Source organism: Mirounga angustirostris, unplaced genomic scaffold (genome assembly GCF_029215605.1).
Source record: "Mirounga angustirostris isolate CCGP_5_RB_7025 unplaced genomic scaffold, mMirAng1.0.hap1 SCAF_6, whole genome shotgun sequence".
Lineage (NCBI taxonomy): Eukaryota > Metazoa > Chordata > Mammalia > Carnivora > Phocidae > Mirounga > Mirounga angustirostris.
Genome location: NW_026991714.1, coordinates 106551888 through 106566348, shown reverse-complemented (window position 1 = coordinate 106566348; position 14461 = coordinate 106551888). Strand labels below are relative to the sequence as shown.

General features: G+C 44.3%; 1 protein-coding gene across 2 annotated transcripts in view; it reads left to right on the top strand.

The window, feature by feature from the left end:
- POLR3A (RNA polymerase III subunit A) overlaps window positions 1-14461 on the top strand; it is a 52707-nt gene that overhangs the window by 17878 nt on the left and 20368 nt on the right. For both annotated transcript variants that reach the window (XM_045878191.3, XM_045878190.3), the window contains exons 12-19: window positions 4255-4324; window positions 4754-4881; window positions 4982-5120; window positions 6612-6776; window positions 9250-9422; window positions 10950-11061; window positions 11881-11999; window positions 13527-13664. In XM_045878191.3, the coding sequence (XP_045734147.1) occupies window positions 4255-4324; window positions 4754-4881; window positions 4982-5120; window positions 6612-6776; window positions 9250-9422; window positions 10950-11061; window positions 11881-11999; window positions 13527-13664 (1044 nt within the window). The remainder of the gene's footprint in view (window positions 1-4254; window positions 4325-4753; window positions 4882-4981; window positions 5121-6611; window positions 6777-9249; window positions 9423-10949; window positions 11062-11880; window positions 12000-13526; window positions 13665-14461) is intronic.

The window sequence follows — 14461 nt, the reverse complement described above, 5'->3', positions numbered from 1 at the left end:
TGCCAGAGGCAATACTATCCTGATTTTTTCCCCACTGTGTATCTGGTGTCTTTTCTTTCTTTCTTTTTTTTTTTTATTTATTTGACCAAGAGAGACACAGCAAGAGAGGGAACACAAGCAGGGGGAGTGGGAGAAGCAGGCCTCCCGCTGAACAGGGAGCCCGACACAGGGCTCGATCCCAGGACCCTGGGATCATGACCCGAGCCGAAGGCAGATGCTTAACGACTGAGCCACCCAGACACCCCTGGTGTCTTTTCTAAAACTCCATGTAAGTGGAATCATACATTTACACTTTTTTTGTGTACCTCTTCTGTCACTCAGCATGCTTTTAAAAATCATCTGTAGTTGTACATTTGTTGCAGTGTGTTGTTTTTTATCGCTGAATAGTATTATATGAATAAGCCATGTTTAAAAAATAAAAAAGATAAGGGTATAGCAATGTCTTGACTGTTGGGGGTAATGGGAAAAGCATAAGACGTTCTGCATAAGAGGATTTTTTGGTAGTTGAAGATATCTTTAAGTACTAATACATTTTATTGAACATTCTGAACAAAAATCTTCCAACAGTATATTACGTGCTCGTTTGTTGTCTAAAGGACACACTAAACAAAATCATTCTGTAGAGGTTATGTTTTCCTTATTCCCAGTACTCTGGTTTTCTGTATTATCATGGGCTGTTTTGTCTGTGGCTATCAGTGCTCCTACCTCCAAAACACTTCTCAACGTTTCTGATTCGGTGCTTTTTTTAATCTGTTTTAATTTACAGTGTTAGTATGATTCTAAAGTGAAGGCAGTTAAGTTCCGCAAGCATATCTATTAAACTACAGGAGGATTTGGTGGGGACAGGAAGGAGGGGCTGCATTCTTGGCCTGCCTGGGTTCTTCATGCCTGAAGTTGATATAGTTTTTCTGGTAAAATGAAGTATTTAATGTGGTGCAGATTTTGTGTACACACTTAACTACTAAGAAATTCATGTGGCTAAAATACACTGTGGTCTTCAATTTTTTAAAACATTGATTCTTGAGCACCTGAGTGGCTCAGTTGGTTAAGCTACTGCCTTCGGCTCAGGTCATGATCCTGGAGTCCCAGGATCGAATCCCACATCAGGCTCCCTGCTCAGCAGGGAGTCTGCTTCTCCCTCTGACCCTCCCGCCTCTCATGTGCTCTCTCTCTCTCATTCTCTCTCTCAAATAAATAAAATCTTTAAAATAAATAAATAAATAAATAAATAAACATTGATTCTTATTTATTCAAATGTTCTAGCATAATGGAGTTATTTAAATAAGAATTTTACATATCACAACTTCTCTGTTTTCTTTATTTCCACCTCTTTTTATCTGTTTGTTCCTTATCCTTGAATTTAGATACTTGTTGTGGTCATGGTTTGTGATAGCCTCTGTATTCCTTTTTACTACTTAATGTATTATAAGGGCGCCTGGGTGGCTCAGTTGGTTAAGTGTCGGACTCTTGGTTTTAGCTCAGGTCATGATCTCAGGATTGTGAGATCAAGCCCCTCATGGAGCCTGCTTAAGATTCTCTCTTTCTCCTTCTTCCCTCAGCCCCTCCCCCTTTTAAAAAATTAATAAATATAAACTTAAAAATAAATGCCCCCATTTGTTGTTAAGTCTTCATAATTATTGAGTATAATGGCTTTACAGAATTTCACCAGGTAAACACACCAAGGTTCATCTACCTTCTGTTGAGAATTGAGGGTGTTTTCCCTGTTTTGCTCTGAGGATGAATCCTTCAGTGGCCATCTTGGTGTATTTGGAGTCTTTCTTCTTGTGAATTATTTCTTCAGACTCCTCAGCCTTTTAAAATGATTGGTTGATGCTTATTGAGCACCTACTGTGTGCCAAGTACTCTTCTAGGAACACAACACAGAATAAGAAAGTCAAAGTTCTTGTTCTCATCCCTATTCAAACAGAGAGAAGTGAAGAATAAACAATTATAAAATAGGTCAGGTGGTGATAAGTGCTGAGAAGAAAAGAACAAAACACAGCAAGGAGGAAAGAAAATGAGAGGTGTTCTGTTCCATAGAGGATGGTCAGGGAAGGCCATTGAAATGATAACACTTGAGCCAGCTTCTGAAAGAAGTGGGAGAATGAGCAGCATGACTGTGTGCATAAGAGCAATCCAAGCAGAGGAACAACAGGTGCAAAGACCCTGTGGTATGATCCGACCTGGCATGACAAGAGGCAGCCTGTTTCCTCCTAAGTGTCAGTATTTGTAGCAGTTGCGATGAGTGCCGTGTTAGGTGTTGGTGGACAGCGAGAGAGATGATGCAGGGGGGATGGCCACGAATGAGTTCTATGCTCCCGCGGTCAGATGGTGTAGTGATCATTCCTTCTGACCTTGCACTCTCCTTGCTAGTAAGCGCTCCAGAGGACATATGCAGAGTTGCAAAATTACTTGTAATAATAAAACGTTAGAAACACAGAGTTGCAAAATTACTTGTAATAATAAAACGTTAGAAACAATGTCCACCAATAAAAAGTTGGTAGGATTAAATTATGTCACATTCATACCACGAAATCCTGTGTAGCCCTTAAAAATGATGATATAGTTTGTATAGCTGTTGGTTAAAAGCTACTTACGATTTATTTTTTATTTTAAAAATGTATTAAATGTAAAATCATGTATGACATGATCGTATTTTGCTTGGTAAAGAGATGCTTCTATGTTTGTAAAAGCATTTCTAGACAGAGGTTGGAAGGGTTATATACCAAAATCTTATAATAGCAGTTCTTTGGTTTGGCAGTTCATACAGAGATTTTTTTTTGGATTTTTGATTTTTTTCACCTTTTTTCATGTTTATATTTTTAGATTTTTTTTTCTATAAAGAACATACTGATTTTTGTAATAAAAAGTAATGTTTAGATGTTGCCAGTGATATCAGCTGTGTATCTGGTTTCTGGTGATAACGGCCTGTCACCAACCAGTTGGACTTTAGCATTGACTTTGGTACTGAAGATCCATTTTGTTGTATCATATTTCCTTGGTTAAAAATGACAACAATAGGGCACCTGGGTGGCTCAGTTGGTTAAGCGACTGCCTTCGGCTCAGGTCATGATCCTGGAGTCCCGGGATCGAGTCCCGCATCGGGCTACCTGCTTGGCAGGGATTCTGCTTCTCCCGCTGACCCTCCTCCCTCTCATGGTCTCTGTCTCTCATTCTCTCTCAAATAAATAAATAAAATCTTAAAAAAAAAAATGACAACAATAAAACACAGGCTCCAAGGATATTGGGATGGAAGAATCTTTAGTTACTATCGGGACAAATCCCCTCAATTTTATGTAAGAAAATTATCATCTACTGTATTGACTCAGCAGTTGTGACTCAGTGGAGTGGGTATGGCTCTAGCCTGAATATAGTCCCAAATTACCCAGGAGACTTGCAAAATATGCAGATCCCAGCTTCATGTGCTCAGCCCCCAGACCACCTCCCTGTCCTGCCTCAGAGAGATTCTCGAAAGCAGGCATGAACAACTGTCTTCCAGCCCTAGCTGGAGGATCACCGTTCCGTGCAGCGTTAACAAGAAGGCAGAAGCAGGTCTCTCCCTTGAAGGGCCTTTTACTCCAGGTGAGGTTGCCCAGACAACCCGCAAGTAACACAAGCATCTCCACATCAAGATTTGAGCAAATTTATCTGTCAGTTACATCTCAACAACAGCAAAAATTGAACAAATGCATTCTGATGCATAGAATCTTCTTTAAACTTGTTAATTATGCCCTGAACAACTAGCACCCCTTTTTGTTCAGTGTAGGCATTCGTTAAATTTTAATTAAATCCTGTTGTTAATTATTGTTAGAACCCAGTGTCTTGACCAAGAGAAGTTCAGCAGTTCTGCCATCATTGTGGAGAGGTATGGAATTGGTTGTCCTCAAAGGTAACAGTGCTGCCATCATTCATAGAAGTGAATTTTCTTTGAAGAAGTGCATTTATTAATAACCGTGAAGTCTTACACATATGGAGTTCTTGTAGGAATCCAAAACAACTTCACTCAGTATTGATTTTAGTGTTGGTAGGAACGTCTGAGGCCCATTTCTTGCAGGTAAAGGAAAGAGGAGCTGGTGACAAAGCTGGAATCAGGACCCCTGTCTTCCATTTCTCAGCCTCTTTTTTCCGCTCACCAGCTATTCTGTATTTATTTGCAGCAGTTCGGAGTCTTTAGGGTGCAGTTCCTGGCCTGCATCATGCAATCCAAAGAACGTATGGATGGAATGGCTAATGTATTGTTTGTTTTTCCTTCAGACTAAAGCAAATCTGGTAACACCAAGGAATGGAGAACCACTAATTGCTGCTATTCAGGATTTTCTGACAGGTGTGTGTGTGAAGTCACTTGAAGGGAGACTGGAACACCAGGATTCTCTTTCACAGTGAATCATGTCACAACTTAGAGAGCTGTGTAATTTCCTGTGTTTAATTCTGTTGTTCGTTTACTAAGTGTTGACTTTGAACCGACTTGAGAGATTTTGTGTTGGTTGGTTATGCTTGGAATCAGTAAGCATTCGTTGAGCTCCTAAGGTGCCCTAGACATTTTTCTAAGCACTGGAGATACCGCAGTGACTCAGACAAAGTCCCTCTCCTTGTGGAGCTTCGATTCTGGTGGGAGGAGAGAGCCAGCAAATAGCTCTATGTTTTAATTCACTCTTTTGGTAATAGCCCAGATTCATTTTAAAATCAAAACCTTGTGATTTTTCTCACAGTTTCATTCCGTTTCTTTGTGTTGTGTTATTGCCAACATTCGTAGGTGCCTATCTCCTCACCCTGAAGGACACTTTCTTTGACCGCGCCAAGGCTTGCCAAATCATTGCTTCAATATTGGTTGGCAAGGATGAGAAAATTAAAGTTCACCTTCCACCCCCGACGATACTAAAGGTTTGTGCGGATGCTTGGGGTGCTGGTGGCAGGTTAGGCTGCGAGCACTCTGCAGTCGAGACCAGGCTCAGCCAACTGATGCTGTGGCTTCCTTCTGCAGCCTGTCACCCTATGGACGGGAAAGCAGATCTTCAGTGTCATCCTCAGACCAAGCGATGACAACCCAGTGAGGGCCAACCTCCGAACCAAGGGCAAGCAGTACTGCGGCAAAGGAGAAGATCTCTGTGTCAATGATTCCTGTGAGTGAAGGCAGCAGGCTGGGAGGGGGCGGAAAGCAGGTGACCAGTGATTGCCTTCCCGGAGCAGGCAAATCCGAGGTTGCTCTTAGGCGGGAAGTTTATTTGGGGAAATGTAGTTGGTGTTTCTCCTCTCAGATGTGACTCCCCATTTCTCTAAAAAGTAGAGATCATGGAGGTATGTGATCCAGTGATTAGAATGTTCTTCTCCAGAGCTCCAGATGTGTTTTAGGTGACTAGTTTCTATAAATTCATGCAATTTCTTTTATTCTGCCCCTACCCTTTTTTTTTTTTTTTTGCCATCAGCAAGGGTCTCATTTTTTAAGGCATATAATTTATCATTTTACTTCCAAAAATGTGTTCATTGTCTAAAAGTATAGTTAGTAGGACTGTTTTTTTACTGCCTCCTGGTCAGTGAGTTTTTTATGACATGAAGATCAGGTATAACCATGAGAGGATTTAAATGTTAAACCATCCGAGTCATCCAGACTAGTTCAACCCAAAGTATGGTCCACAGACCAATGCCATTCAGCCAGCGTTTGGTTTGTTGAGCGAGCTCCTTTGCTTCCCCTCAGACTGCTAACGAGCAGTTCCCCAGCAGACTACTGTGAATGGCACTGACTTTGAATGGGCTTTGTTAGCCAGGCCTTGTGACAAGAAATAGTTCTCCAGGACTCTGCACTGAAGAACTGGACTGCAGAGTCTCTGAGGGTCAAGACTTCCACTGTTTTGCCACGAAGAGTAAATGTTTCGAAGGGCACCAATTTTTCTCAGGTTTATAACCATTACTTTGAAAATATACTCTCTGGTCTTTTAGGTGTTTTGGCTTCTTGTTTTAGATTGTGTTTTGTTTTTACCTAGATGTGAATTTCATTTTGTGGTATAGCCTCTTCCAGGTGCCATTAATTTTCATTCTCTTGTGTGAATAACAATGTGCTTTATAGTTTATAGAGTACTTTGTTGCACATGATTTCATCAGATGCTCAAATTATCCCTGTGACAGAAAGATGACAATTGGTCAACACTGTCATTCTCAGTTCACAGTTGAAAATGAGGGTCAGGTGGTACATTTAAGAGTTAGGATTGTAAAGTAACTAACTGGGCTTTTCATGCTTTTCAAAAGTCCCTAGATTTCTCTTCTTTCTCCTCAGACTTTTTTGTTTAAGATTTTATTTATTTGACACGGAGAGAGACACAGCGAGAGAGGGAACACTGCTCAGGGGCAAATGGGAGAGGGAGAAGAAGACTCCCGGCCGAGCAAGGAGCCCGATGTAGGGCTCAATCCCAGGACCCGGGGATCACGACCTGAGCCGAAGGCAGACACTTACAACTGAGCCACCCAGGCGCCCCTCTCCTCAGATGTTTTTAGAGAATTTTTATTTGCTCTGCTTTAATTTTCAATATGGGAAGGTATTTTCTCAACTGCGTCATGTTCATTTTGGAACGAGGCTAAGTAGTAATTGTTTAAGTGCACGGTCATCGTTATCCTTGCAGACGTTACTATCCAGAACAGTGAGTTGATGAGTGGCAGTATGGACAAGGGAACTCTGGGGTCCGGATCCAAGAACAACATATTCTACATTTTGCTGCGAGACTGGGGGCAGAACGAAGCGGCCGATGCGATGTCACGGCTTGCCAGGCTGGCTCCTGTCTACCTCTGTGAGTATCTCAGTATCCTCGTTTTATTGCGGTACTTGCTGAGGTTTAGGGGCTCTGTGCTGCTTCCTTCTTTTACCTTTAACTCCCCCGACCCCCACACAGCACACACATACCTGTGCACAGGAAAGGAGACTTACTCCCGGCTGAATCATTTGTGCCTTCACTTCATGAAATTAGCTCAGTACTGACCGGTTTGGTTCAGATTTGAATTTGCTCTTGAGTTCTTATCTCACGTGCGCAGCAGCTCCCTGTTGCCCCTCAGACAGGGTCATTAGACCAAGGGCCCTTCACAGGTTCCTTCCAGATGCCTGCGCTCTGACCACAGCCCCCTGGGCCCTCGTGACTGGGTTCTGCCAGGCCCTCATCTTCCCCTTCTCTCCTTGCACTGTTCTGTTTCCTTTGTTTGCTCAGGCTTTGAGCAGGCCCTGGTCCAGATTTTTACATGCCCCAAAGCATTCTTATTCAGCTCCTACACTTGATCGATTCTCTGGCTGGGTATAGAACTCTGGATTGAATTCTGTCTTTCCTCGGAATTTTGAAGGTCCTGCTCTCCTCTAGCCCTCGGAGATGTTGTTAAAGTGGATTTCTATTCCTATTTTCACATTGTTGTATCTGTCTTTTCATTCCGGATTGAGAATTCTCTGTTTTTGGTGTTCTGGAAATTCACAGTGGTGCACCCTTGGAATGGGTCTCTTCATTGTGCTGGGCGCTCTGTGAGCTCTCTTCATCTGCCACCATGTGTCCTTCAGTTGTGGAAATTTTCTCGTGTTTCGTTTGGTTTGGTTTTTGGGTTTTTGTTGTTGGTATTGGTAATTTCTCACCTTAATTATCTCTGTTCTTTCTTTTTGGAATTCCTATTCATTGTGTAAGTAGAGCTTCTAGATCAGCTCTCTGATTTCCTTATTTTCTTTTCCCTGTTGTCCATCCCTTATTTCTGGATTCCTTTTATCCTTTTTTTTTTTTTTTAAGATTTGTTCTTTTGAGATAGAGAGCTAGAGAGAGCGCACACACATGAGTAGGAGGAGGGGCAGAGGGAGAGGGAGAAGCAGACTCCCTGCTGAGCAGGGAGCCCAAGGTGGGGCTCGATCCCAGGACCCTGGGATCATAACCTGAGCTGAAGGCAAACGCTTAACCATCTGAGCCACCCAGACGCCCCTCCTTTTATCTTTTAAAGTGATTTGTTTTATTGATTTTTTTTTTAATTTTAACTATCATTTATTTAGCTTCCAACCATATTTTCCATTGTTCTTATTTGTAGGTGTAGTTTTTTCCTTTTCGGGAGTTTTTTTGGGGTTTTTTTGTTTTGTTTTGTTTTTAAGGCTTCCTGTTCTTGATCTCCAGATACATCTTCTCTGTCAGACACAATATTTTTCATAGTTTTATTTGCTCCCTGAATTTTCTCCTTACTTTCATTTTTCTGTGCATTTGTTGTTTTCATTCTTTCATGTTGAAGACTTTCCTCAAATATCTGGTGGTCCCTGGCTATCCATTCAAACTTTTAGGAGTGAGACACCAAACACTGATTAGAAATGGAGCCTGTTGGTTGATGGGCTTGTCCCTTGATTGAGCTGCAAGCCAACATTTTTATTGAGGAACTGCCAAATATTCCTATCAGTAATGCTTTTCTCTAGGGAGGCTTGGTTTATCCAGGGACCTATGTTCCAGTCTCAGTCTCCCCCCACAGTGGTTGAGACCTGCTTGCCAGGATTCTGGGAGCTGGACAGGGAAAGGGACCAAGGGACCACAGCCATGGAATATACTTTCCCTCATGACCTGCTTTCCAGTCGTTCCCATCTTTTTGCACCTAGTATCCCCTGTCCAGAGCTCTCTAATTCGATTAGTAAACTCCCATCTCCCACAGAAAAATACTGATACTCCACCAGGTTTCCTTATTTCCAACACATACATTATCTGCAGCATCTGCAGAAGCTGATGGTATAGTTTCTGAGCCTTTCCAGACTCGTGGGTCCTCATTTCCACAGCCACTCTTAGGTATCCCTTCCCCACACTACTAAACCAGGTGCCTCTTGTTCACCCATTTCTACATACGTTAGGGTTAGGTAATTGGTGGGGCATAGTTCCCTCAATGGTGGGGTTTTTTTATGCTTTGGAATGATTTCTGAAGAAGCAAGAGGGTGTGGGCAGAAAGATCTCTAAGATGGTATCTTAGAACAAGAAGTCAGATGGCTCACTTTCTATTGCTGGCTTTCTCCGGCTGCTTTTTAGTGCTTAATATCAGTCTGCTTTATATTATAATTAGTTGGGGACATTACTTGCTCCCCACTGGGTTGTAAGGTCTCTGACAGGATTCAGTGAGTCTTGGTCATTTCTATATAATTTACTAGGAACTCCCGTGGTACATTATTATTTAATTGGATCATGACATGTTTTCTGAAGGTGTAAACTTGTTTCCATGTAGTAGGCTGATGAACATTCATGGCCCTCTCTGCTCTACCTGCCAACTATTCTGCAGCAAACCGTGGATTCTCCATTGGGATTGGTGACGTCACACCTGGTCAAGGACTGCTGAAGGCCAAGTACGAGTTGCTGAACGCTGGCTATAAAAAATGTGACGAGTACATCGAAGCCCTGAACACAGGCAAGCTGCAGCAACAGCCTGGCTGCACCGCTGAGGAGACTCTGGAGGTGCGTCTGGCTCTTCGGGTGGGTTAGCCACTTGGTCCGCGTGGGCTTGTGCTGCGAGCCGGAAGAGAAAGTAGCAGAGGGGAGGGAGAAGTCAACACCGTGGCTTTAGCCCCAGCTCAGCTCTGTGCTGCTTGGGTGTGTGCTCGTTTATTTAATGAGGGGCCTTCAGTCAGTTCCATTACATTCCTAGCAGCTTTCATGTTCCTAGGTAGTACAAACATGGCTGTCCGCTCACTCGACCACATGGGGCTGCTCTTGTTCCAGCATTACACTTAGGCCCCTGCTGTAACTGGTACTCCAGTGCTTCTGCCCTATTTCTAGCATCTCTCCAGCAGAGACTGGCAACCACAGCTCTTTAAATGGATGGTCTTTGATGGGTCCCCTGGCTGGCTCAGTCCGTAGAGCATGCGACTCTTGATCTTGGGGTTATAGGTTTGAGCCCCACATTGGGTGTAGAGATTACTTAAACATAAAATCTTTAAAAAATAAAAATCAAAAGATGGTCTTCGAAAGAGACTTGCACACAGAAGAGGGAAAATTCAGAAAAGTCTGAGAGTCACATGCCTATCTGCTGCCCCCATCACCTTTGAAACTAGGTTAGCTGAGAACTGGACCAGCAAGTGTCAGAATCAGAAGGGCCACCAGCCTCTGCGAGCCCTACATTTCTCTCTCAGGCAGCCTGCGTCAGCAGTCTGACTGCACCAGGATTTTGCCTGGCTCTCTCCGGTCTCCGCTGCAGCCCCTGGCTCAGGGCTTTAACTCACCTAAGTGTGCAAGAACGGATAAGCAGTAAGAAATTTTCTGATGGAAGGAATTTTTTGTGAACTAGGAAGAAAGAGTTGTATAGGCACTATTGACCGTTAGCTCATTCTTAATCTCACTGAGTCTTAAGAGAGAGAGAAACAGAGGTTTCTCATTGACTTACCTGGAAAGTTACCTGGGGCTTCTGCAGTACTTGGTTTTCCTGGAACCTGACTCCTCACTGATTCAGCACCCTAAATTGTGAGTTGAGAAAGGATAGCCTGTGGAAGAGCTCAAAGACTAGAATATTCTTAGAGAGTCACCTTATCACACGCTCTTAACTTGTGGAAATTCACCTGTGTACTTGGAAAGTAAAAAACAAGAGGTAAATTTTATAATAGTACAAGCCATTCTCCTTTACTATATACTACATGTTAGGTTATACTTCTTACGTTTAGGCGGGTGTGTATGTATACAGTAACACACAGAGACATATTATGCTGTAGGGCACTCGCTATACACAAAGCCATTCACATTCTACCTTATGGGCCATTTAAGGGATTTAAAAAATAAATAGGGATTTTTCAGGGTTTTGTTACTAATCAGTTTTCTCCCTTAAGCACTGATTTTAGAACCTTGTGGGAGGCGTGGGTCTTCACAGCTAAGGCTCGAAACCCTTAAGTGGAAATCCGACATCTGGCTTAAATTTTTCCAAATTTCATTCGGTGTCAGATCGAACAGTGGTGGTCGGCAGAGCCCCCACGCGCCTCTCTTCCCCCCTGCCAGGCTCTGATCCTGAAGGAGCTGTCTGTGATCCGTGACCACGCAGGCAGTGCCTGTCTCCGGGAGCTGGATAGGAGCAACAGCCCGCTCACCATGGCTCTGTGCGGCTCTAAGGGTGAGCGCACCTCCGGCTGCCACGGGCCCCGTCCTCCGCGGGCTGGCAGGGCTCGCGCCAGGGAATGTCCACATCGCAACTCCAGGCCTTTCATTTCTAAGGGGATAGCTCTTTAAATCACATGTACAGAAAGAGACTTACTTATTTGCATGGTGGTAATTGAACTCCCCTGGAGGAACTTGTGTAGTCCGTGTGGATTTCAGAGCTCAGGGATGCTTCGAGCAAACCTGACCTTATTTTTAAAAAAATACTTTCCGAGCTAATGTATCATTTAATGACGTGGAAAAACACTTTAATTTCATAGTTATTTAGGACCTGAAAGCGTTAGCTTGCATGGTACTGCACTCAGATTCAAAACCTCCCTGCTTCTATTTCTGTAAATTTTTTTAGCAGAATGAAGTCCAGCTTTGCTGCCTTTCCCCCCAGGATTCTCCTTCCTGCCCCTGGTACACATGCATGCCCCCCACTTTCCCATTCCTGTGTCTTTCCTTCCCACTCTTCCGCTTACTGGGGAATTCCTCGTCCCTTTTCATGCCCAAATCATAGTGTCCTGCCACAGTTCAGCCTGGTCACAGACCCACCTTGCAAGTCTTTCCTCCAGCCGCAAAGTGCTCACTCCCTGCTGAGCTCTGCCCGCCCTCCTTCTGCCTTTGTTCTGTTACTGAGGGCTCTAACCTGTACTCTTCTCTCTCTGGCTCTTACTGGCCCTAGACCGGGAGCCTGCTATGTCATAGTCCTGTTTTATCCCACAGATCTGCTCGGACTTCAGTTAATGTTATTTTGGTAAACGAATGTTATATTCCTAACCTGTTTCCCCAGGTTCTTTCATTAACATATCACAGATGATTGCCTGTGTGGGACAGCAGGCCATCAGTGGCTCTCGAGTGCCAGATGGCTTTGAAAACAGGTCCTTGCCTCACTTTGAAAAACACTCAAAGGTAAGTGTAGCGGCTCAGGCAGAGCTTTGAAGGGCGACCAACGGCACAGGAGAGGAACCGGAGCGCATGCTGCCAACTAAGGCATTCCTGGAGGAGGTGTTGTGAGGCCGGGGCTGCTCAGGGTCTTCCCTCATCCCCGACTGAGTCATGGAGGACCTTGTTAGACTCGCAGCTATAAAACTGGATCGACACCCGCTGCTTTGTTTTCTCTCCGAGGAGGAGGATTTCAGGGTCCTATCCAGCTTATGTTCAGTAATCAGAATGTAAGGTTACCTCATGCGTGATCAATCTGTATGCTTATTTTGAGGGCACTGACATCAAAGTGTGGTGATTTTAAAATAGTGATGATAGGAACCACACTAAAACAGCCAGGAAATTCCAGACTCTTCTCTCGAGTTCTCAAACTCAGTTTTTTGGTTTGTTTGTTTGTTTTTTAGAGAGAGCAAGCCTGTGCTCATGCATGTGAGCAGGGGGAGAGGGGCAGAAGGAGAAAGAGACTCTTAAGCAGGCTCCACACCCAGCACAGAGCCTGATGCGGGGCTCAGTCTCACAACCCTGAGACCATAACCTGAACCAAGATCATGACCTGAGCCAAAATCAAGAGGCAGACACTTAACCAACTGAGCCACCCAGGCGCCCCTCAAACTCAGTTTTTAAATGACCCCTGGGTTTCACTGGCCTTGTGGTTTGAGCGCTAATATAAGCAGAGATAGACAAAGATAGACAAATCTGTGCTGGGCTTTTTCTGGAACTCAGGGGCAGACAACTATTAAATCTAGTTGAGGAACTTAGAGTAGATTTGGTTATTCAAATTCTGGATTTGGAGTCAGCTTTAATGGGAACAAGCTGGACTTGTTCCTGCCACTGGCACTAGCACCAGCCCTGACTGGGACCTCACCCTTGCTTTTCTCCGGGAAGGATAGTTTATGCCAAGTTATTCCTCCTTTAGGAAAGGCCTTGTATGGGACGCCTGGGTGGCTCAGTTGGTTGGACGTCTGCCTTCGGCTCAGGTCATGATCCCAGGGTCCTGGGATCGAGTCCCACATCGGGCTCCCTGCTCGGCGGGGAGCCTGCTTCACCCTCTGCCTGCAGCTCCCCTTGCTTGTGCTCTCTCTCTCTGTCAAATAAATAAATTTTAAAAATCTTTTTTAAAAAAAAGGAAAGGGCGGGCGCCTGGGTGGCTCAGTTGGTTAAGCGACTGCCTTCGGCTCAGGTCATGATCCCGGAGTCCCGGGATCGAGTCTCGCATCGGGCTCCCTGCTCGGCAGGGAGCCTGCTTCTCCCTCTGACCCTCCCCCCTCTCATGTGCTCTCTCTCTCTCTCATTCTCTCTCTCTCAAATAAATAAATAAAATCTTTAAAAAAAAAAAAAGGAAAGAGCTCATAAAGTCTGCCCCTTCATGAGCATGCACTGACCAGGTATTTATAGTCTAAAGGTGGGGCATTTTGTGATTTGAATGGGTTTTGAAGTTGTGGACCTTGAAGGTCTTTTTGTTTGATTCTTCTTTTTTCCCCCACCTCTCTTCAGCTCCCAGCTGCCAAAGGCTTTGTGGCTAATAGCTTTTATTCCGGTTTGACACCAACCGAGTTTTTCTTCCACACAATGGCTGGCCGGGAAGGTCTCGTCGACACAGCCGTAAAGACCGCTGAAACAGGGTACATGCAGGTAATTCAAAGAAATGTAGGCCATTTGCGGCTGAGCAGGACAGGATTCTGAGGATTTTGACTGCTGAGTGTTTACGTATTTTGTACATGAGCTGTGATATATCGGGTCTTAGTATCTAAAAGGAAAAATTGAGAAATGCAGGTGCCATAGAAACAAACAGACTAAAAAGGTAATGTGTTCACTTCATCCCATGTGTCTCGAGGGACTCAGATCAGGCTAGAACCTCACACACCAAAGCTCTGCTGAGAACATGGACTGGAAGTGCATCCGGGGACACATCATGGACCTCACTGGGCCTCTGTGTCCTAATACATGAAGATGGGGATGATAGTACCTCCCGATCGCTGAGAGGACTCTCCTTCTCATGTGGCAACTATTTGTGTAACCCGTTATTAGGATAGTTTTAACTGACGCCAAGAATTTACTCCAGTGCCGGCAGAGGGCTTGGCCACTTGGAGGGATGGCTCTTTCTCCATTGTTTGCACAGTTCCAGGATGATGGGCTCAGGGGGCCAGAAGGAAACTAGAGGGTTTCCCAATACCTATGCTTCTCCAACCGCCATAAAAATACCCCAAATGGCAGAGGAGCGAGAACACATCCCGACTTTGTTCTTCCATAAGACCACAAGCAAAGGATTTCTTTTCATTCTCCAATTATCATTTTCTACCCTGTCCTCTATGATCTGTGTTTGTTTTTACATTTTTTCAATGTTTTTGTCTCCTTACAACACCAGATAAAGTTAAATCTCCCGGTTGCTGGGCCCTGCCCTCGCTGTGGCTTTGTGTCCCCTCTCTCCC